Source organism: Vipera ursinii (assembly GCF_947247035.1).
Source record: "Vipera ursinii genome assembly, chromosome: 2".
NCBI lineage: Eukaryota > Metazoa > Chordata > Lepidosauria > Squamata > Viperidae > Vipera > Vipera ursinii.
In genome coordinates this window covers 146,811,784-146,833,766 of record NC_139513.1, presented here as the reverse complement: position 1 = coordinate 146,833,766, position 21,983 = coordinate 146,811,784, and the positions used below count along the sequence as shown (strand labels likewise).

General features: G+C 46.7%; 1 protein-coding gene across 1 annotated transcript in view; it reads left to right on the top strand.

Moving 5' to 3' along the window:
* Positions 1–21,983, top strand: part of KMT2D (lysine methyltransferase 2D) — a 125,820-nt gene that overhangs the window by 53,501 nt on the left and 50,336 nt on the right. The window contains exons 18-32 of the mRNA XM_083353039.1: positions 1,237–1,346; positions 2,714–2,761; positions 2,856–3,095; positions 4,826–4,972; positions 5,078–5,194; positions 8,193–8,329; positions 9,657–9,840; positions 10,560–10,640; positions 12,860–12,976; positions 13,388–13,549; positions 13,989–14,076; positions 14,191–14,426; positions 16,438–16,511; positions 19,711–19,761; positions 20,157–21,887. Coding sequence (XP_083209165.1) covers positions 1,237–1,346; positions 2,714–2,761; positions 2,856–3,095; positions 4,826–4,972; positions 5,078–5,194; positions 8,193–8,329; positions 9,657–9,840; positions 10,560–10,640; positions 12,860–12,976; positions 13,388–13,549; positions 13,989–14,076; positions 14,191–14,426; positions 16,438–16,511; positions 19,711–19,761; positions 20,157–21,887 — 3,523 coding nt within the window. The remainder of the gene's footprint in view (positions 1–1,236; positions 1,347–2,713; positions 2,762–2,855; positions 3,096–4,825; positions 4,973–5,077; positions 5,195–8,192; positions 8,330–9,656; positions 9,841–10,559; positions 10,641–12,859; positions 12,977–13,387; positions 13,550–13,988; positions 14,077–14,190; positions 14,427–16,437; positions 16,512–19,710; positions 19,762–20,156; positions 21,888–21,983) is intronic.

Here is a 21,983-nt window from a genome sequence, read left to right as displayed (position 1 = left end):
AGCCCCAATCCCTTTGCCCACCTGATATTACCATTTTTATCGTGGTATTATATTTATGGAAATACTTTGTTTCCTGGAACATCCCTTTAATGTAGTTTGTTTATTGCTATACTTGTGGACATTTCAACTTGCAAAAGGGTAAAGCTCAAGGAGGCTAGTATAGCCTAGAATTTTCCTTTACTTCATTTTCATTATTCATTACAAATTCTTGACACAGGTGAGTGACACAGATGAGAGGGTATATTTGAAGCTGTGAAAATGAGAAGGAAGGGGAAATACCATCTAGAAAGTTTAGTATGTGGCATTTATGTGAGCAACAGGATGGTTTTAACTGATAGATGAGTCTTCCCAAACCTAACGTCTCTAGAAACATGGATCTCCATCCTGGCTTGGGGCTAACAGGAGCTGAAATCCACCACACCTGGAGAATTTGCCAATAAAGGGAAGACCGAGCTACAGCTGTTCACTACTATGCTAATTATGACCGGTCCCCAAAGTTACGGCCGTTACAAGGTCCCATGGTCATGTGATCAAAATTCAGCACACTTACGATTCAGTTTTTCCTGGCCACCTATCTTCTCTGAGGACAACTACTAGTACTGTAGTTTATTTCTCGGAGAAACCACAGGTTCACCGCTACATTGTATCCTGTCGTGGCTCCTAATTCTGGATTAATTCTAATCCGGGGGGGCGGGGGTCTTCAAACTTGGCCCTTTTATGACTTGTGGACTCTGGGAGTTGAAGTCCACAAGTCATAAAAGGGCCAAGTTTGAAGACCTCTCTGTTCTAATCCCTTCATAGTACTTGCCTGTCTGGCACTGGCCAAGGCCATCCTGGGAAAGGTGTAGGGAGCATTTCCTTCTGTAGCCTGTCTGTCCTTTGAGGACTTAGTATTCTTCTTGGATCCCTAGTGAGAACAGAGTTGAGAACTAACCAGAATAACGAAAGGTGTGAGTGGCAGTGTGGATCTGCAGCAAGGGCTCAAACGTGTTAGCTTCCTCTCTTTTCCCTTAAAATGAACTAGGGTGCTTGAAATGTGTATGTACGTTTCCCTTTGCCCTTCCTTTTTGCCTTGTGCTTCCTGTCCCCAAAAAGATAATTGAAGGAACAGCCTTACTCCTAGAAGGACAAAATGTATGGCAAGAGCCGCACCCACGTTTAGCCTTTAACATTAGCAGTGTCCACAAAAACAGGAGTGCAGGTGGTACCACCCTCCTCTCACTCTCTGTTTCTCAGGTGGATGCACGCCGTATGCGACAACCTTTTCACTGAGGAAGAAGTAGAGCAGGCAGCAGACGACGGGTTTGATTGCACTTCATGCCAGCCATATGTAGTCAGGCCTGTGGGTGAGTACTACAACGGGTACGAAACTTTTGATCCTTTCCTCCCCCCCCCAATAGGGGAGGCAGGATCTGTTGGGCAGAGGATTGGAGAGTGGAGATCTGCATTACATCCTTTTTAAGGTAGTTGTGTACTGGCAAGAGTATATAGATCCTTGCCTTGGCTGTGTTTTTGTTGTCGTCGTACTTCAAAGACTACCTGGAGGCTGAACCCAGGAATGGTTCCTACAAATAAATGTAAGAAATAATAAATAAATAATAAATAAATTTGCAAGAAATTAGGAATGTTGCTCCTAGAAGCAGCTGCCTGATGTGCTCATAAGCTGCCGGCTTCCCTACCACAAGATAAGTCCACCATGGACCATTTTGAGAGAACGGTTTATTAAAGTTCTCTCAAACCTGGAGCCCTCCTAAGAGGGAGACTTCGCCTCTTAAAAGAGTTGGCAGAATGGATCTATTTCACTTAGAGTAGAACACGGGTGTCAAACTCGATCGTCTCACATGACTTTGTGAGTTATCGCGTTTTGTTCCTTTGCGGAGCCGGGGTGGGCGTGGCCTGCGCATGAAGCATCAGTTTGACACCCCTTCAGTAGGACTTCATCTAGGTGATCCCCAGCTAACTCTCACTTCTGCAAAGTCTTTTTTTAAGCCAGGCGTGTCAGAGGCAGGAGTCAAGGCTACTGATAGCCTCTAGACGAGTGTTAAATGGCATGAAGACATTGCCCTCCAGATATTGGAGAACAGGAGGGAAAGAAGCAGATCCTGGCTACCTGATAGGTACAGCAAGATTATTTGGGGTGCCCATTTTAAGGGCATGCGCTGAATAAAAAGAGACTGAAAATTATAAACAAGTATATGTTATAACACGGGTATAATAGGGCAACAATGAAGCTGCTGCAGTTAGAAGTGAAGAGAGTGCGGTTGGGTGTTGGTAGTAGAGAATAGTGTGTGGGAGCAGAACAGGGGAGATGTTGGGTATGAGGTATGCTCTTAAAATATTTAAAATGGGACCTCTGGGATTACATTTATCTAAGACAGAGGTGGGGAACCCTTTTATGCCCTTGTGGACTTCAACTTCCAGAATGCACGGCTGGCTCAGGAATTCTGGGAGTTGGGCCACAACTCTTAAAAGGGCCATAGTTCCCCATCCCTGATGTAGAGCAGGAGTCTTCAAACTTGGCCTTTTTATGACTTGTGGACTTCAAGTCCCAGAATTCCTCAGCCAGGCACGCTGGCTGAGGAATTCTGGGAGTTGAAGTCCACAAGTCATAAAAGGGCCAAGTTTGAAGACCCCTGATGTAGAGGGACACAAATCGTATTAGTAAATTGACTTACTGCTCCCAGCAATGATTTACCTTTTGCTTTCTTCCAAGTTCCTGTTCCCCCTCCAGAAATTATCCCAGTGAAGATCAAGGAACCAGGTAAATTGCTTCAATTCAAATACCTCAAATTGCATGTATCTACTTTATCCTCAGGTAGGTCCAAGCAAGCTTTTCTTTTATCCTGTCCGTGCAGAACCCCAGTATTTTCGCTTTGAAGGTGTTTGGTTAACGGAGGCAGGCATGGCGGTGCTACGTAACTTGTCTTTGTCACCACTGCACAAGCGTCGGCCGCGCAAAACCACACCAATGACAGCCATGATGTCACGGCCAGGCGTTCTTAACGGGGAAGGTGGACTGGATTGCATTGGCCCTCTGGGTGCAGATGAAAAAAAGGACGGTGATGTGGAGGCAGATGAAATCCTGAAAGCTGAAGGTTCGTGCTTATCCTACTAGTTCCTTGGAAAAGCAGTAGAATAGCTCAATACCGATTGAGATTACATGCCGCAGCTTCGTACCTGAGTTCTTGAAATCGGACCCTGTTAGTCTGGTCATCTGACTCTGCGAGGTGGGATAAGCTAGGATGCAGTTGGTTGGTTACAAACTAGAAAAAACTTGTTTTTCTTTTGTTTTTGCGCTATGGAGAAAGATTTTCCCCAAGTGGTTAGTTCTGAGTAGTGAGCTTTGGGGCTTGCTATTTCAAGCAGAGGCTGGACAGGCATTTGTCCAGGATGCTTTAATTTGGATTCCTGACCTGAGCAAGCGTTTGGCCTAGATCAGGGGTCCCCAATCCCCAGTCCGTGGACCAGTAGCGGACCACAGCGTGCCAGCAACCGGTCCTCACAAACAAGGAAAGCCCCATCTGCAGGATGCTGGCAGCACACAAAACCACGCCCGTTGCGCAGAAAAACCTCTCTCCACGGAACCGGTCCATGGTGCCCACTAGGTTGGGGACCTCTGGGCTAGATGGCCTACAGCACGCGTGTCAAACTTGATCACGTCACATGACGTTTTTTGTCTTTGTGGAGCTGGGGTGGGTGTGACCTGCATGTGATGCATCCGGCCCCGTGGGCTGCTAGTTTGATACCCCTGGCCTTACAGTATGGCCTTTTCTAACTGTGTTTTTGAGATTCTAGGACTCTTAAGTAATCAGTTCATCTGTTTCCAAATATAATCTGACTTCTCAGTTAAGGAGTGCTTGGTCTGCTCAGAATGTCTGAACCACGACAGTGCTATAGTTACAGTCTTAATCCTAGTGGATTTGTAGGAGAAGGAAAACTGAGACCTTAACCCTATCCCCCACCCCCAAATTAGCTTTGAGTGCACATGAAAACTCCATTGTGGTAAACCTCATTTTGTAAGACTGCCATTCACCAGGCTTCATATGTAAGGAACAGTTCTGTACAAGGGTATGCATGCAGGTGACTGGTGTGGTCGGGCAGGAGCACAGAGGGGAAGAGGAGACTCACCGAAGTCTCCTTCCGTGCCAGCTTCCCCACTGACCTTGATGGTGGGAGCTGGCAGAGAAGGTCGCAAATTGCGATCCTGTGACCGTACGATGCTGCAGCCTTCACAAGTGCAAGCTGGTTGCCCAGCAGCCAGATCACGATTACGTGACTGGTGGGGCTGGGATGGTCAGAACTTTGTGGATGAGGCGTAACCATCATTTGTTCAGCCCTCTTCTAAGATGAACACTGACCGAGGTCATTAACTGAGAACTACCTATATGTAAATTATGTGATTTTTTTTTACACAAATTGTATACCTTTCCATATAAAGCAGGGGTGTCAAACGCAATTTCATTGAGGGCTGCATCAGCATTGCGGTTGCCCTCAGGGGGCCGGGTGGGTGTGGCCTGGGTGGGCGTGGCTAGAGTGCGTATGGCCTACTGGGTGGGCGTGGCCAGCTCTACGTCGTTTGCATCAAGGGTGCCTATGGGGGCCTGGGCAGGACTGGGACAGATCTGAGGGTCTCTGGCAGAAGGAGGGTCTCTGGGCCAGGGCCAAGGCAGTGGGGGCCGTTCCCTCACTGTTTCTAGGATGACTTCGCGGGCCGCATGAAACAACTTCGCGAGCCGGATCTGGCCTCCGGGCCTTGTGTTTGACATGTCTGATATAAAGGCAGCGGGAGACATTGAACCGTTTTGGTTTTTTGCTCCCATTGCAGTTAGTGTTGAACACATGGAGTGTGAGATCAAATTGGAAGCCCCGCCTACTCCAGACAGGGTAGCTGCAGTGGAGGCTGAAATGGGAAAAGGCCTTTTGGAAGACTCTGAGGAGGTCAAGAAGAGGAAGCGGAAGCCCTACCGCCCAGGTAAGTACTCCTCGCTTTGGCCAGGCACCAAAGAATCTGTCTTTCCCACACAAGATAATTTTCTAGCTCCGTCTCTTGACTTGTTTCTCCTCTGCACCGGAATAGGTATTGGAGGTTTCATGGTGCGACAGCGGAAGTCACACACACGCTTGAAAAAGGGCTCAGTCGTCTTGGCTGAAATCTCTCGGGAGCTGACAACTGCTGAAGGGCAACCAGAAGAAGGTAAGTGCTGTGCTTGTTTTGTGCTTCTCCCCTTGCTTCATCCGCATAATCTGAACAAGTGTGCAAGGGACTTCCTTTTAATCGAGAGCAGACTCACCCACATGGCATCCTCCAGCCCCAGTCACTGGAGGGATGCAAGTTTGGGAAGGCTGTTAAAACTCCCCTAATAGCCATAATCTTATTTTTAAAGAAAGAGAATTACCTTTTCGGACATTCTTCAGATTCAGTAGAAGAGAATATTTGTAGTTCAGGATTAAATTGGGAACTTTTTCTAGCAAGGACTGATGATGTTATCTAGTTGGGAAATGAAGTATCTGTGAGTAAAGAACCAAGCTCAAAGAGCACCAAGGACTCCGTGCCTCAGTTTACTGGCTGAGTCATTTACATCAGTGTTCTTCTTCATCATCATCATCATCATCATCATCATTCTAGCCATTCTCTATCCACTGCAGGATGAAGGCCTCTTCCCCATGTTTCCAACCAATACGGTTGTTCTGTACCAGCCTACTACCGGCCCTGCAGAAAAGGCAGGGACAACCCCTTTACAAAACGGCAAGAGGCTGGAACTAAGCCTGCCAAATTTATTAACATAAAACAGAGCAAACAGAGCAAACACGAACCATGAAACAGGAGCTATTCAAACGGTTGCCTTCAGCAAACCAGCCTTCCCACACATTTCCCTTTTAAACAGTTCAGGGCGTGGCTTCTCTCTGCCTCCTTCCGAGGTGCCCCATTGCCTTCCTCTGTTTACTCCTGCTTGACTGCCTCCTGCGTCGGGAGTCCTTGAACAGGGCCAGCTGTGGGTCATCTTCATCCACGCTGTCAGGCTCACACAGCTGGGTCTGCATCGTAACCAGATGGGAGGGGCCTGGCTGAGGGCTCTGCGGAGCCTCAAGGCTATCCTCAGCAAGCTCTCCAACACCCCCCTCCTCTTCCTCTGAATCGTCCAACCCAACTGCCGAACCCACAGGCTGACCCTGAATCACAACACTGGTCTTGAGCTTTCCTTTGCCAGTTGGGCCCACAATACTTGCTGATGTCGTAGATCCATCTTGTTTTGGGTCTCTTTCGTGGATGCTTTTTATCAAGTGGGACCCATTCTATGACTGCCTTGGTTTTTCTATCTTGTCTTGTGATGCCGAGCATGTATCTTTCCATGGCTCTTTGCTCCACTCTTAGCTGTTGTATGGATCGTGAGTTTAGTGTCCCTTTTTTCACTGGCATAGGTTAGAGCAGGTAGCACACACTGATCGAAAACTTTTCAGGCATAGGGGGAGGTTGTTCTCAAAAATTTTGCTTAGCTTGCTGAATGCCTGCCAACCACATTTAACACGCTGTTCAGTTTCCTTTACTGTATCACCTTCCATTGAGATCCGTTGGCAAAGGTATATGTAGGGGTCTAGTGCGTCTAGTTCTTCTCCAGATATAAACCTTTTGCTTTCTTTTGTTAATTTATTAAATGTAACCTGGGCCTTTTTTTAAGCAAAATGGTTTTGCTTTGTGCAGCCCTTGTATGTGTCTTTGTAGCTCTTCTGGGTCTTGTGAGAAGAGAACATCATCTTAAGTGATTTAAATAGGTGCCATTGATTTTTATTCCAGCTTTTGCCCAGTCTAGTTTGCAAAATAGTTCTTCAAGGCAGGCTGAGAAAAGGATAGGTGATATTGTATTGCCTTGTATTGCCTGTGGCGGCGCAGTGGCTAGAATGCAGTATTGCGGGGTAATTTTGCTGACTGCCAACAGTTTGGCATTTCACCAGCTCAAGGTTGACTCAGCCTTCCATCTTTCCGAAGTCAGTAAAGTGAGGACCCAGATTGTTGGGGGCAATAGGCTGACTCTGTAAACTGCCTAGAGAGGGCTGTAAAGCACTGTGAAGAGGTATATATTAGTTTAACTGCTATTGCTTGTCATACACTTTGTTCTATTTTGATTTAATATCATTAAAGTAAATTGTTGCCATTGTTTTTTCATATATTGATTGTAGTAAGTTTATATAAGCAGCATCTACACCATGGTTGAGCAATGTATTAATTATTGGCTGCTGGAATACTGTGTCAAATGCCTTTTCGTAGTCAATGAAACTTGAAAGCCATTGCACAGAGGCAATGCACTCATGCCTTTCAATGACTTGCTGAATAATCTAGATGTGATCCATTGTGCTGTAGCCACTTCTGAACTCTGCCTGCTCCTTTGGCTGGGCATCATTTAATGTTTTCAATATTCTTTTTGCTATTATCTTGGTGAAAACCTTCTAGATGACTCATATTAGACCCCTTTCTTGTGTATAAGAATCACCTCAGCATTTTTCCATGCATCAGGTATTTTTTCTTCTCTGAGGCATCTGAAGTATAGTTTTGCTAATATCTTGTGTAAACTATGATCACCAGCTTTCAGCATTTCAGCCGTAACACAGTCATTTCCTGAAGCTTTGCCATTTTTCATTGATCTTATGGTACTTTCTCCACTAGGATATCTGACATTTCCTCTTTCGTGGGTGTTGTTGCTCTTGAGTGATCTTGATCTTTGTATAGCTTTGTATAGAATTTTCCAATTATTTCTAACATTTCCTGTCTTGTTCAGTTATACCTATTTTTACTTTAAATTATAGTGCATATTCCGATTTATAGACCTGTATTTTCAAATTTGGAATAACAGGTAGAGGGGGGGAGAGAGAGAGAGGAGTGTCAGCAACTAGAAGAAAAATAAATTATGGAAACAAAGGCAGGAATAGGGATCCTTTGGCCCTCCAGATACTGGGCTCAAAGTTTATCATGTGTGAGTTTTGGTCTTGACGGATGGGGCTCCTTGCTCCTAGAATTTGCTGAGAAAGATTATTAAGGTGCAATTATCATCAGTCCTCTATGCACTTCCTTACCCTTCCTTTCCTAATTTTCCTGACCCTAAAATGTACTGCAGCAAAGCCTGCAAATGTGCTTAGCATTCCCAGGCTTGGTTGGTCCACACAGGACCATGCTAAACTCAATCCTCTCTCCTTATCAGGGGTGCAACCTAACCCACCTGCTGAAAACCCTGCTGAGTCCTTGGCTGAACAGGGAGTGGTTGAAGCTGATGAAAAGAAGAAACGGCGGGGGCGGAAGAAAAGCAAGCTAGAAGACATGTTCCCTGCCTATCTTCAGGTAAGAGGTTTTTTTAGTGCTGTACTCCCCAATCTTCCAGCTCTGTTTGGATACAGAACCTCATCACCAGAATGCTCAGTAGCTATGGATAATGTGAGTTTTAGTCCTACACATCTGAGGAAAAAAAAGCCCAGGAGAGGGCTAGCTTAGTGGCAAATAAATATCTCTGGGTAAGGATTACCAAGCTTCCTTAAGTCCAGTTCTTGTTTTAGTAACATTGAAGGAGGGCAAGGAAAAGGGAGGTGGATCTCATAGACCAGACGTGTCAAACTCGCGACGTCACGTGAGGTCACGCGACGTATCAGGACGGTTTTGCCATTGCCGGCAATGGGGTTAGCGTGGCTTCCGGATGACGCATCCGGCCCGCGGGACGGCAGTTTGACACCCCTGCCATAGACCAAAGAAAACAAGTAAAGGAAGTAGATCTCTCTCTATGGACATTTTCAAAAGGAAATTGGGGGGATTCGGTAGCTTGGAAGATGGCAGGAAAAACCAGATGCACAGGTGCAGGATAGGTGGTACCTGGCTTGACAGTAGTGCCTGTGAAAGGGATCTAGGAGTCCTGGTGGGTCACCACTTTTGCAGCTGCCAAAAAAAGCCAACACAGTCCTGGGCTGCATCAACCGAGGGACAGAATCAAGGCCACGCAAAGGGTTAGTACTGCTCTACACTGCACTAGCGAGGCCACACTTGGAATACTGTGTCCAGCTCTGGTTGCCACGATACAAAAAAGATGCTGAGGCCCTAGAAAGACTGCAGAGAAGAGCAACAACGATAAGCCCCCCCCCCACCGGAGGCTAAATTGTGTGATTTATGGCAAAGGGAGCTAAGTATGTTTAGTCTGTGAAGAGAAGGCTTAGAGGTGACACGACAGCTGTCTTCTAGTACTGGAGGGGCAATCACAGAGACGAGGGGAGAGATGCAGACCTATTCTGCCAAGTGGCTGAGGACAGGACAGCAAAGCAGTAGGTGCGAGCTTCTTAAAGAGAGATCCTACCTAGAACGAAGGGGAGAAATTTCCCGACAGTTGAGAACAATTAATCTACACAACAGAGAGGTAATTGTTCTCAGCTGTCTCCTAGAGTTGTGAGTACTCCCATTGCTGGAGGTTTTCGAGAAAAGTTTGGGATGATATACGACTCCTGCCCTGGGTAGGGAATTAGGCTAGATGACCTCCAAGGTCCCTTCTAGCCCTGTGATTCTGTGTTTGTTATTAGTTAAAGCTATAGCCCCAGGCAATTGGAATGAGGGAGTTTCCAGAAATTCATTCATTGATTCACCAGGCCCTTTATCGTATTTTTGTTCCTTCTTCAACCTCTTTTGACAGGAAGCATTTTTTGGCAAAGCACTCCTAGACCTGAGCAGGCAGGCTCTGTTGGCTGCTGGTGGTGTGGGTGGAGATGGAACTGCCCATCCTCCTGTCGGCCAGGGAGCTCCCAGGCCCAAGGTAGATCCCATCAGGCTCCAAAAAGGGCCGGAGGATGGAAAGGCACTTACAGTTCAGCCGAAAGGTAAGTGAAAGGCTGAGGGAAAATAACTGGATTAAGGAGGTAGAAATGATGGGATTTACGTTGAGCTTGTCGATCAGAAGGTCGGCAGTCGATCAGAAGGTCGGCAGGGTCGAATCCCGAGTGCCGTGTAACAGAGTGAGCGCCTGTTACTCGTCCCAGCTTCTGCCAACCTAGCAGTTCAAAAGCACGTAAAAAATGCAAGTAGGAAAATAGGGACCACCACGGTGGGAAGGTAACAGCGTTCCGTGCGCCTTTGGCGTCTAGTCATGCCGGCCACATGACCGTCCTCGGACAAGCGCTGGCTCTTCGGCTTTGAAATGGAGATGAGCACCGGCCCCTAGAGTCAGAAACGACTAGCACGCATGTGCGGGGGAAACTTTACCTTTACCTTTACCTTTGATTTGGATCCCTAGTGGGGAAGGAAGGGAGGGAGGGAGGAAAGGGAAGGAAGGAAAGAAGGAGAGGGAGGAAGTAAGGACAAAAAGTGCATGCTCTAAATACATTTGCTTGGGAATTCAGAAGAAAATTTCATTTGATTTTGAAGAAACATTGGCCAAATAAAATATCCTCAGGCTCATAGGTGGAGGCAAGCTGTGAAGTGAACTTTTATTCCGTGCAGAAATGGTTGGTCCTCAGAAGCCAGGAGCCATTTTTAAAGTCAATATTCGGACGTTAGCTGTCTGTTCTAAAAGATCAGCTTATTGTCTTTCCATCTCCAGGGGATGAATGCCTTAGTAGCAGAGAAGCAGCAGCTCCTGAAAGCAACTTGAAAGCAGCTGATGCCAAGACTGAGAATACTAGTGGGTATCACGATTTTTAAAATTGCATAGGAGGCTTTTGGTCCTCAGGATATATTTCCATGTTATTTGGGGGGGAGGGGGATAACACTCCACCTATGTACTTCAATAAGTATGCGTAGCATTGTGCTCTAGAATAGCGCCCCCCCCAACCCTTTTGGGCACCAGGGACTGGTTCCATGGAACAAGCTTTTTCTGTGGACCAGAGGGTGTGTGTGTGTGGTTTTGCGTGCTGCCTGCATCCCGCAGATGGGCTTCGCTTGTTTGCATGTCCCGGTTGCTGGAATGCCACGGCCCTGTGCCGGTCCACGGACTGGGGGTTGGGGACCCTCGCTTTAGAATACTTGAAATGATTATTTTTATTGCCTTTGATATATTTGCTGCTTATTAATCTGTACAATTTCTTACAAATTCATACCCAAACATCTTTCTTTTGGGAAATCAGGAAAGTTATGTGACATGCACAAAAATCAATTAAGAATTAGTAAGCCAAAAAAAACCTGAAGATATAAGGGGAAAAAAACCATAGCTAAAATTAGTTTACTTCTAAACACCATATCATATATTGTTGTTTATCCTTTAAACTTCTTAGCTCGCTCTTGTTGTGGAACTCATCATCTCCATCCAACCACAATTTGCTTGCTATTCATCAGCTCTACTATACAGGATCAGATTACTTTCATTCTGATCTGTTACCTACTTTTCAGCTAATTTCACACAAAAAAACACAGCATATTTTTTTTTTATTTCAATTGATCTGTTTTCCTGCTCTTTATTCCTGTTACATTCTAAATTGCAGTCTTTCTTATATTCTGGAAATTGGTAGCTGGACCTGTATGTACTGATCACTCCCACCTATCGTGACTTTGATCTATTGGAGTTTTCAAGTAACACTTTTTAGTAATTCGGAGAAGATGGAGCCTAGATTACCGATCTTAGTCACACTGGTGCCATGTGCATCATCCCTTGCTAGAAGTTAGCATGAAGACCTTCAGTTAGGGCACATCTAGGCCACTAGAATTTCCAGAACCCAATTTTTACGCCCAAGCACGGTCTCTCTCTAAGTTGTCAAATCTAGAGATTAATTTGCAATCTTAAAAGCCTGGAGCCCACAGCACAAAATGGATTCTTTTGACATGTAAGACGAAAGAAGATGGATTTGCTGCTGCTCCTTCCTGTCATTTTGTCCCAAGGTCTTGGGAATGGAATGAGAGGCTCCCGCTTTGTCTGCTAGTCTAGTGCAATAAGATTTAGCTGGAAGCTTTTGAGTGTGGCCTGGACATGGTTACAATCAGTGTCACTTTGTCAAGAAATGCTAACTAGGAGGCAATTTTCCATAAAAGGTTTAGACCATGATTAGAGGAGAAGGCAAAACTATTCCCTCTTAGTTCCTTTTAAAAGGATAGATAATGCTTAACATCTCTGCAGTGCTCAACCATAAAATCATATTGTCCATATAAGCCCACACTCACTAAAATACCTAAGAAAGATAAAAACTCTCCCCAACAAGTATCCGAATGGTAACAATCAGTCCTTGTTTTATTTCCGAGGCAATAGGTATCCATAGTGTCTGGGCAGTTCTTTTTAAGAAAAGTTTCCTGTCACAATTGTTTGGACCTTAGATTACTATCAAAAACCTTAAACCTGCCCCAGGGGCAGTTTAGCCTCCAATGTACATTTTTTTCAGCAATAGTGCTAGTTGGCAGCGCCTAAGACGTAAAGTGTAGGAATTGTATTGTTGCATGTTTCACTATCTACAGTAACTAGAGGCAGCGTCAAAGCAGTCCCTGGTGGCATGTAAAGCAGCAGCCGTCGAGATTTATAATTTTAAGTCTCATCGTAGTTCTAAAAGCCTTGCTTGCTAAATACCTAGCTATAGGGCAGGGGTCTTCAAACCTGGCCCTTTTATGACTTGTGGACTTCAACTCCCAGAATCCCTCAGCCAGAGTTGGTAGCTGAGGGATTCTGGGAGTTGAAGTCCACAAGTCATATAAGGGCCAAGTTTGAAGACCCCTGCTATAGGGGATTTGGGACCAGACTCTTCGACAAGCTCAACTTGTTTCCATAAGGATGCAGTCAGCTTGGGGGGGGGGCGGCAGGGGGGGCGCTAACCTTTCATTTCAAGGAGTAAGCCATCCTTCCAAGATATAGAGGTTAGACCTCTTGCCCGTACTGTGAGTGATGCCGTGTGCTGATTGACATGGTGTGCTTGCTCTCTACAGGCACGGAAGAGCAGATGGTACCCAAGACCTCTCCAGAACCTACAGGTGCCGAGAACCCAGCCACACCCCCGGGGGAGGGGGTGCTCAGCTCCGACCTTGACAAAATCCCCACTGAAGGTCAGGCGGGTCTTTGAACAGACCCTACTGTCCCCACCCACCCACCCCGCCAAGGGTCTGCCGCGTGGAGAGGAGCAGAGAAGGAAAGCTAGGTTTCTCGTCTGGCTTCCCTTCTGACTGCTGGCGAAAGGCTTAAAAAAAAATCAGTCTCAGGTGCTCTCGTTTCCCCACGTTTCTTTTTTTTTTTTATTAAAGAGTTTTACAGTTTCCCCACGTTTCTTGGTTTTGTTTTGTTTTGTTTTGGTTTTTTTTTGCTCTCCTCATTTCCCCATTCACCTCTCACTTTCCCGGTGATTTAGCCTGCTGCGATGGGAGACGGCCAGATCCCCTGCCTTACTGAGCTTGCTCCAAGGGAACTCCACGGCCCCGTTGATTTCACCCCTGGCTTTCTTTCTTCCTCCTTTTTAACAGAGTTGCCGAAAATGGAGAGCAAGGATGTCCAGCAGCTCTTCAAAGACGTTCTGGGTTCTGCTGAACGAGAACAGCAGCTTAATTCGGTTGGGGTAGACGGGGAGGCCAGAGGCATGCGGGATCCGAACTGCTCCCAGCTTGCCCAAAGGCCTTTTCTCCAAGGTGAGCTGGGGATGCCGAGATGGGGGTGTTAACACGGATTCTTACCTGCCTTGAGGTATTTTGGATGAGGGGCCACCTGGTCCTCTCCGAGCTGGCTGGTTTCCTTGCAGACGTTTCATTACCCTAACGATATTTTGGCTTTTCTGCAATAATAATAATAATAATAAAGGGTACTAGGACAGCCGGTCAAATAAATGTGCTTTCTCCCATAATAAGGCAAAAATACGGTATCTATTTTGTACACGGCACATATTTAAATGTTCTTTTACCCGTGACCCCGTTAACTTTTAAAAAAATTTAATTTTTAAGATGACTTGAAGACCTCACCTGCTTAAGCTCACACTTTGGTGATATTCACCAGAATATCTGGATGGTACTTTATTTTTAGGTGATACGTATGTGAACTCTTTTTGATTCAGTCTCTCAAACTCATTTATAGCTGGTGGTACATCTCTTGGGCCCCTGCAGCCTGCTGTACCCTTGGAGACTTACTCTGGAGTTTGCCAGTCCCCATTTCTTGATAATAAGTAAGTCACCTACATGCACAGCATGATAACCTCGGCTCAGCCCAGCCCTTGACAGTTTCCCTCATTGTACCCTGGTGTCATTGTGTTTTCCTGTCTTCCCTCACCTCCGTGTAGGGAGAGGAGTGGCTTCTTCAGCCCTGAGCAGTGTGAACCAGAGAGTCCTTGGGCCAGCAGCTCTGCAGCTTCCACACCAACTACACCCACCACAGAGGGGGAAAGTGATGGACTCTCCTATAACCAGCGGAGCCTGCAACGTTGGGAGAAGGATGAGGAATTGGGAGAGCTTTCTACCATCTCACCTGTCCTTTATGCCAACATGAATTTCCCCAGCCTGAAGCAGGACTATCCAGGTGAGTTACCTATCTTTCCCCTTTTTTTCCCTTTGTGTTTGAGGCCCATCTCCTTTTAATGACCTCTCTTGTCAGATCTGCGGAGATGGGAACAATATGCTTCCCTTTTGCTGTGAGCCTTCTGTGCAACAGAAGTCAAAGTCAACAGCTCAGGGATCCCAATCGTCGTCTTCAAGAAACCAAAAATTATGTGATTCAAAGGATCCAAGTAATGCCACTAGAATCAAATAAATTTGCAGGGCATAACTACCTTACTTTGGGATGCTTTTGCTTCCTTTGTTGGTATTATTGTTGTGTATTATCATTATGTGACCCTGCTATTGCCAAATGCTAATAAATTTCATTCAGTTGTGTTGTTATTGTACAGGGGTGGGGCAACTGGCCCATTTTCAACCTGTGGACTTCAACTCCCAGAATTCCTGGGCCAGCCACAGCTCTACATTTGTCAGTTTGGATCAGCTGTCCTTAAGCTGTATGTCCTCCTAGCACAGGGGTCTTCAAACTTGGCCCTTTTATGACTTGTGGACTTCAACTCCCAGAATTCCGCAGCCAGGCACTCTGGCTGAGGAATTCTGGGAGTTGAAGTCCACAAGTCATAAAAGGGCCAAGTTTGAAGTCACCTGTCCTAGTATATATATACAGAACTATTAACGTTGCCACTAAAGAAATCCTTGATTGAACCACTTTTTCCTATGTGATAATAAACTAGATGGAAAATAAATCTCTCTCCTTAGTTCATCATATCCCAAATTTGTTTCCAAATGACACATCTCATTTTCCCAGTTACTTTCTATAGTATATCCTTTTTATCAAAGAGATCGCTAGGAGATGATACTTTAGAGTTAGTTATGGTGTTGGTCTCAGAATATTTTTCATGAATCTTGAGTTCTCTGCAATGTGATTATTTGTAAAGGAGAGTGTCCAAACACTACTACATCTTAGTTTTATCCAGGTGGTTAAAAAGCCAGTCCTTCCATGGCTATTTGTAGCAAGGTGATCAGAAAAGCTGATGATAGATATTTTTTCAGAAATGGTTGGGGGAGCAGTGGAATTTGGGAAGAGGCCTTGGACATGGGTGGTTGTGCAGAGGTAGGGAAGGAGGATAAGGAACATGCTGGGGAGATTGTGGAGGTAGGTCTGTGGGGTATGGTGTTCTGGGATATTGGAGGTAGCAGCTGAGGGAGGGCCCAAGGAAGCTCAGCAGGGGCAGGCAGACCTGGAGTGGTAGAATGGGCAGCAGCTGTGCGACCTGCAGCAGTCTAGCCCTGCTGGCTTTGTTCAGATTTGTTTTTCTGAAATAACCAAAGTGTTCTGGATTTCAGTTGATGCAAAATTGGTTTCCAGGTTCCAAGCAAGAGATTTCCCATTTCACGCACACTGTTAGTGCTTCTCATAACCTGTGAAACAAATTCTACTGCTTGCCTCGCTGCTGAAGCCTTGTGTTACCTTTATGATTGCTCCTAAGAGATAGTGGTTCTAACCCTAATTTGTCTTCTGCATGGCATTTTCTTATGCATTCTTCTCTCATCTGTTGCTTCTCAGATATATTGGGCTTCTAGTACCATTATGGCATTTAAAAATCCAAGACATCTAAAAGCCATTGATTGAGGAAAATTGGCACAGTCTATTATCTTATTTTTCTCCAGATGTTGCTGATTATGGCCAGTGATGAGGGATACTAGGCAATGTTGTATCCTGTGGTTGTCTTGGGTTGACAAAAAGGGCTGGCTGTTTTTGTTTTCTGAGATGCGTTTAACAAAGCTGTTTAAAAATATATAGATAGAATAAGCAGAGATCATGGAGATACTGACTGGGAGACTAGGCAGATGTGTTGCAATAAGAATAAAATTTTGCTAGCTGGGTGGAATAAAGTGAACCTTTCCCTAAGTAGACTCCTACGCTGGCTTTATGATAAAATGTTTTTGTAGAATCCCTGGACAAAATTAACCTGGCCTTGGCATATGAGTGTTTCCATTTCATTTCAATTTTATTGTTGTTGTTCTGCCTTCAGACTGGTCTAGCCGTTGCAAGCAGATTATGAAGCTTTGGCGAAAGGTGCCAGCTCCAGACAAAGCCCCATATTTGGTAAGTGGCCCGTGTAAAAATGAGTTTTGAATTGGATGTTTTGTGTAGCTTTAAAAAAAAAGACTTTATTTTTTTCCTCTTATATTTAACAGAATTTATTAGATTTCTTAAGGGGAGGGTATGCATACTCTCTGCATCCTTATATCAGTGCAACTCCTACGTTCTTAGTACAACCACTACAGAATGTTGTGCTGTATGTAGAGCATTTGTGTTTAGCTACTCCCTCTTTACTACACACCCTATTTCATTTTCTCCTAATTCTCATCCTATCCCAAGCTTTCTTTTTGGGAGGGTTCCCTCTTTAATATTTTTTTTTACACTTCTCCAAACTGAATGCCTTGATTCAGGCAATACCACTCTTGCTTGCAAACAGATAGCCTGTGCTGAAATCCACCCTTGGAAAATGAGATTGTTATTATGAGCCTCTGAGGGGAAAAGAATCATTTGTTCTAAGAGTCTGTTGTGCTTTTCTCACAAATAGAAGTAAAGCACTTGTGCCAGTCTTTGAGCTGCTTTAGGAGCGGGACAGATGAAGTTCCGGAGTTTCTCTATGAATAAATGAAGAGAGTGACAGGCAAAATAACAATCCTGGTGACAGTGTTTCACTCAGAGGAGCCGGAGGGACACCATTAACACGAAGACTCTGAAAGAAAGGGGGTTTCTTCGAACTATAATAATCTAATTTTTGGGTTGGGGGACTAGAAAAGATTAAAAAGGAAAGGGAAGACAATTACTAAGTAAGGTTGGGTGGGGGGGAAGGGAAGGGAAGAGAAAGAGCAAGGTGGCAACTCCTTGACCAAAAGAAAGACAGAAGTCCTAATTCTAGTCCTCCTTCCTTTCTCTTTTTCTTCCCTTCTCTTTTTATACTTGAAAGATTTGCTGTCTGGTAATTTGGTCTAACGAATCTAGTCTAGATGTCTAAGCTAATGAAGAGAAGAACTGGGGTAACTTGAGAGCAGTCTTCCAGTATTTGAGGGACTGTCAGGAAGAGAAGGAGGGTCAGCCTCCAGGGCACCTGGGGGGCAGAACAAGAAGCAATGGAAGGAAAGTAATCAAGGAGAGAACCAACCAATTATTCCCTGACAGTGAGAATAATTACCGTATTTTTCGGACCATAAGACGCACCCAGTTTTTAGAGCAGGAAAACAAGAAAAAAAATTCTTTCTCCTTCTCTCTCTCTCCCTCTCTTTCTCTTTCTCTCTCTTTCTCTCCCTCCCTCTCCCATTGTCCCTTCCTTTCTTCCTTCCTTCCTTCCCTCTCTCTTTGTCCTTCCCACTCTGCATTAGAGCAGTACCCGCGGAGGCGGCCCTGCAGCCCGGCTTTCTCTTGCAGAAAGCAAGCTGAAACGGAGTGAGGGAGATTGCCAGAAATGCGAATCGGCCGATCTCGCGCTCCTGCAAACTCCCTCGCTCGGTTTCAGCTTCCCTTGCTACAAGAGAAAGCAGGCTGAAACGAGGCAAATTGCAGCAGCGCGAGATCAGCCAATTCGCATTCCTGGCAATCTCCCTCACTCCGTTTCAGCCTGCTTTCTCTTGTAGCAAGGGAAGCTGAAACCGAGCGAGGGAGAGTGCAGGAGCGTGAGATCGGCGTTTCTCAGCACGTGCCAATTCGTGCTTCACTTGCGGAGGTTGGGGCTGGCCATACGGATCACCTTCGGACCATAAGACGCACCCTCGTTTCCCCCCCCACTTTTGGGGGGGAAAAGTGCGTCTTATGGTCCGAAAAATACGGTAATCAGTGGAACGACTTGCCTCCAGAAGTTGTAGATGCTCCATCACTAGCGGTTTTAAAGAAGAGACTAGACAGCCATTTTTTTCCAGGATAGTATAGGATCTCCTGCTTGACCAGTGAGTTGGACTAGAAGACCTCCAAGGTCCCTTCCAACTCTTGTTATTCGGTATTCTGTGATTTGTGATCCAAGGGTCTTTAAAGCCTGTTTGACTTGCAGAAAGAAATTCCTAGTTAGGTCTTCCTTCTCTTCTGTTGTAGCCAAAGCTAATCAGCTCCGTGGGAAATAGCAGGGCTTCTCCTGTTCTATCTTGTTCGATGTTTTGTGTAGTATTCTAGTATTTCTTGGATGACTCCTCTGCTTCTGCATACCCAGAATAGAACAGTTTTGGGTTGTCACCTTCTTATTTTCTTTCTTTTCTTCCATTCTGAGGACAGCTGCAGCCCCTGTCATTTGCTCAACTGGGCAACAACTGTTCAGGATTCCTCCCCCCCCCTGTGTTGAACGTTTGCTGCATACAACAATGGCAAGAAAGTGAGGTTAAAGGAAATACTCTCTATTGCCCTCCTCTGCCACAATACCTATTCAGATTTGTCTGGATTTGTCTGCTAAATGCAGACAGATATCTGATTTTTAAAACATTAAACCATGCTTTTGACAGTTGATTTTGATCCCGAAAGGATGTTATATACTTAAAAGTATATGATTTTGAGTGACTATATAATTAAGAGCCGTGCTGGCACAGTGGTTACAATGCAGTGTTGCAGGCTAATTCTGCTGACTGACAGCAGTTCCATACTCATCGGCTCTAGGTTGACTCAGCCTTTCATCCTTCCGAGGTCGGTAAAATGGGGACCCAGATTCTCGGGGGCAATATGCTGACTCTGTAAACCACTTAGAGAGGGCTGTAAAGCACTACGAAGCGGTATACAAGTGCTATTGCCATTGCCAGAGAAATAAAAGCTTTGAGACAAAATACTGTTATCTTTTTTTCAAGTGTTTTGAATTGATAGCTATTAGCTCTGGACAGTTACATATTTTATGTTGCACATACCTATTGTTATTCGTTTGATTTGTATCTTGCCTTTATGATTTTGACAAATACCTCAAGGCACTGGACACATCCAATGCCTCCTCCTCCTCCTCCTCCTCCTCCTCCTCCTCCTCCTCCTCTTTTTCCCACAGCAACAATTCTATGAGGTGGGCTGAGCAGAGAGAGAGAGAGAGCACGGGACTGGCTCAAGGTCACCCAGTCAGCTTTCACAGTCTCCTGCTTTCTAGCCTGGCGCCTTAAGCACTAGCCCAAACTGGCTCACATAGTATTAGAATACTATGTATTTAGATGATTTGAAAATAACAAAATTATGTTATGTGACGTGTTCGATAGCATTGGGTGACTTTGGAGGGGGGGGGAATGTGTGGGAGGGATGTTGCTTTCCTTCTCTCATCTTATGCTTATTTCTCTGACAGCAAAAGGCCAAAGATAATCGGGCAGCCCATCGCATCAACAAGGTGCAGAAGGTAGGTAAGACAAAGGAGAGATGAATTGAGATTGGTTGCAAGTGGGACAGGGAAATTTAGGTGGGGAAACCAGGCCTGAAGTGCCGTGGTACCCATATGGGATACGTCCTTGCCGAGGTTGCATGTAATTCTGTGTCGAGAAAAGCTGAAACCTGTTTTTCAGTACACATGAACCAAATTTAGGGAGGAAAAAAAGAACGGAGACCACCTGACAGGTTCTTAAGGGTTTTTCAAAGGCTACTCAGATATTCTTCCTCTCTGACCTCCCCAGGAATATCTGGCTTCCCGCATCCCTTAAAGCTTTAAACTCTTCACATTTCGCCTTTTGAGTTTGCTCTTCTAGCATTGACGATGCCTTTGTCCCTCCGGGGCCCTTTCTTCTCCCTTTTCCACAGCAAGCGGAGAGCCAGATCAGCAAACAAACCAAAGTGGAGGTGCTGCGAAGGCCTGAGCGCCCCACCCTTCATCTGCGCATACCCTCCCAGCCGGGGGTGCTGCCTGGCGCCCCTCAGCCATTGCCGCCTCCTTCCTCTGCGGCTTCAGCCTCGGGACAGCCCCTCTACATTAATCACGCTGCAGCCCTGCCAAGCGGGCCGGGTATTGAGTCGCCCAGCGAGCTCTTCCTCAAGCTTCCCTCTTCTGCCGCCAGTGCCCAGCCCCCAGTGCAAGTGCCTTTGCACGAGCCCTATGGCATGGCCTCTGCGTGCCCCCCACCAGATCCAGGTTTTCCTTCCCCCTCCTTGGTGGGCCAGAGTCCTACAGTGCCTAGCGGCTTTGTCTCTTCCTCTTCTGCCTCCTCTGGACAATCTCCGCTCCTACCAAACCCTCGTCTGGTCCCGCAAGGTGGCGAGTTGCAGCCCACCCCGCCTGGGACCCCAAGGCATCAGCCCTCTACGCCGGACCCCTTCCTTAAGCCCCGCTGCCCTACTGGATCCCTGGAAAACTTGACTGTGCCTGGAAGCCCTCAGCGAGCTGCACTTCTGCTTTCCCCGCCGCCCTTTGGGGAGCAGCAAAAAAAGGGGCTGGATGTCAAGAAGGAAGAGACCGGTCCAGGGATCAGCTCTCCTAGTTACAGCTCCAGCTATAGCAACTCCCCTTCCAGTGCTCTTCCCTCCAGTGAAATGAAGGCCCCGGATGTTTTTAAAGCCCCGCTCACCCCCCGCCAGTCTCAGGTGGAGCCACAAAGCCCGGGCTTAGGGCATCGGCCCCCAGATTCTCACCCTCTCTCTGCTTCCCCGCCCAGCCAGGCCGATCTCTACAGGCAGTCGCCTTACCCAGATCCCTATGCCCAGCCCCCACTGACCTCGAGGCCTCAACCCCAGCCCCCGGAGGCCTGCTGTGTTTTGCCTCCCCGTTCGTTGCCTTCGGATCCCTTCTCCCGCATACCTGCCAGCCCACAGTCTCAGTCAAGCTCCCAGTCCCCTCTCACTCCCCGTCCTCTCTCCACCGAAGCCTTCTGCCAGTCTCCCGTCACCCCTCGCTTTCAGTCCCCTGACCCCTACTCCCGACCCCCCTCCAGGCCCCAGTCCCGGGACCCCTTCGCCCCCCTGCACAAACCACCTCGCGCTCAAATTCCAGACGCTGGCTTCAAACCGATGCCCGTCTCCCACAATACCTTGGCAGTTGGGAATTTTTCAGCAGTGCCACCCTCCTCCGAGTCCCACCCAAAGACCAACCAGCAGTCTCAGTTTATTCGTTCCCCTGGTGCCAGTGTCTTTCCCGGTGCTCAGCCGCAGATGCGGTTCACCTTCCCTCCCAATGAGCCCGTCAAGAACTCTCCTTCCCATGGGGTCAACAGCCATTTTGCTCCCGGCAAACCTCAAAGCACAAGCTACGTTTCTTCACCGGGCTTCCACCAGGCTGGGAGCCCTCTGGGCCCAAGCAAGAACACCCCAGACTCTTACACGGTCTCCCCGTTACGACCTCCATCGGTGCTGCCCCAGCCGCCACCTTCACAGCAAGATGGCGCTTTGTCCTTCCTGCCACGAGGAGGCATGCCTTCAAGTGACAAGAGGGAGGAGGGGACAATAGGACCCCCCAGTAGAGAGCTGCAAGAACTGACAGCTGGCCAGGAAGGGTCCGTTGGCAGCAACGCTACCCAGACGGAGATGGAAAAACAGCGCCAGGTAAGTTGATTACCTTGGGGCAGGGAAGTTGAACTCTAGCTTTATGGGAACTAGAGGAGATGGACCAGGAGACGGCAAGGGCCTCAATGGCTCTTT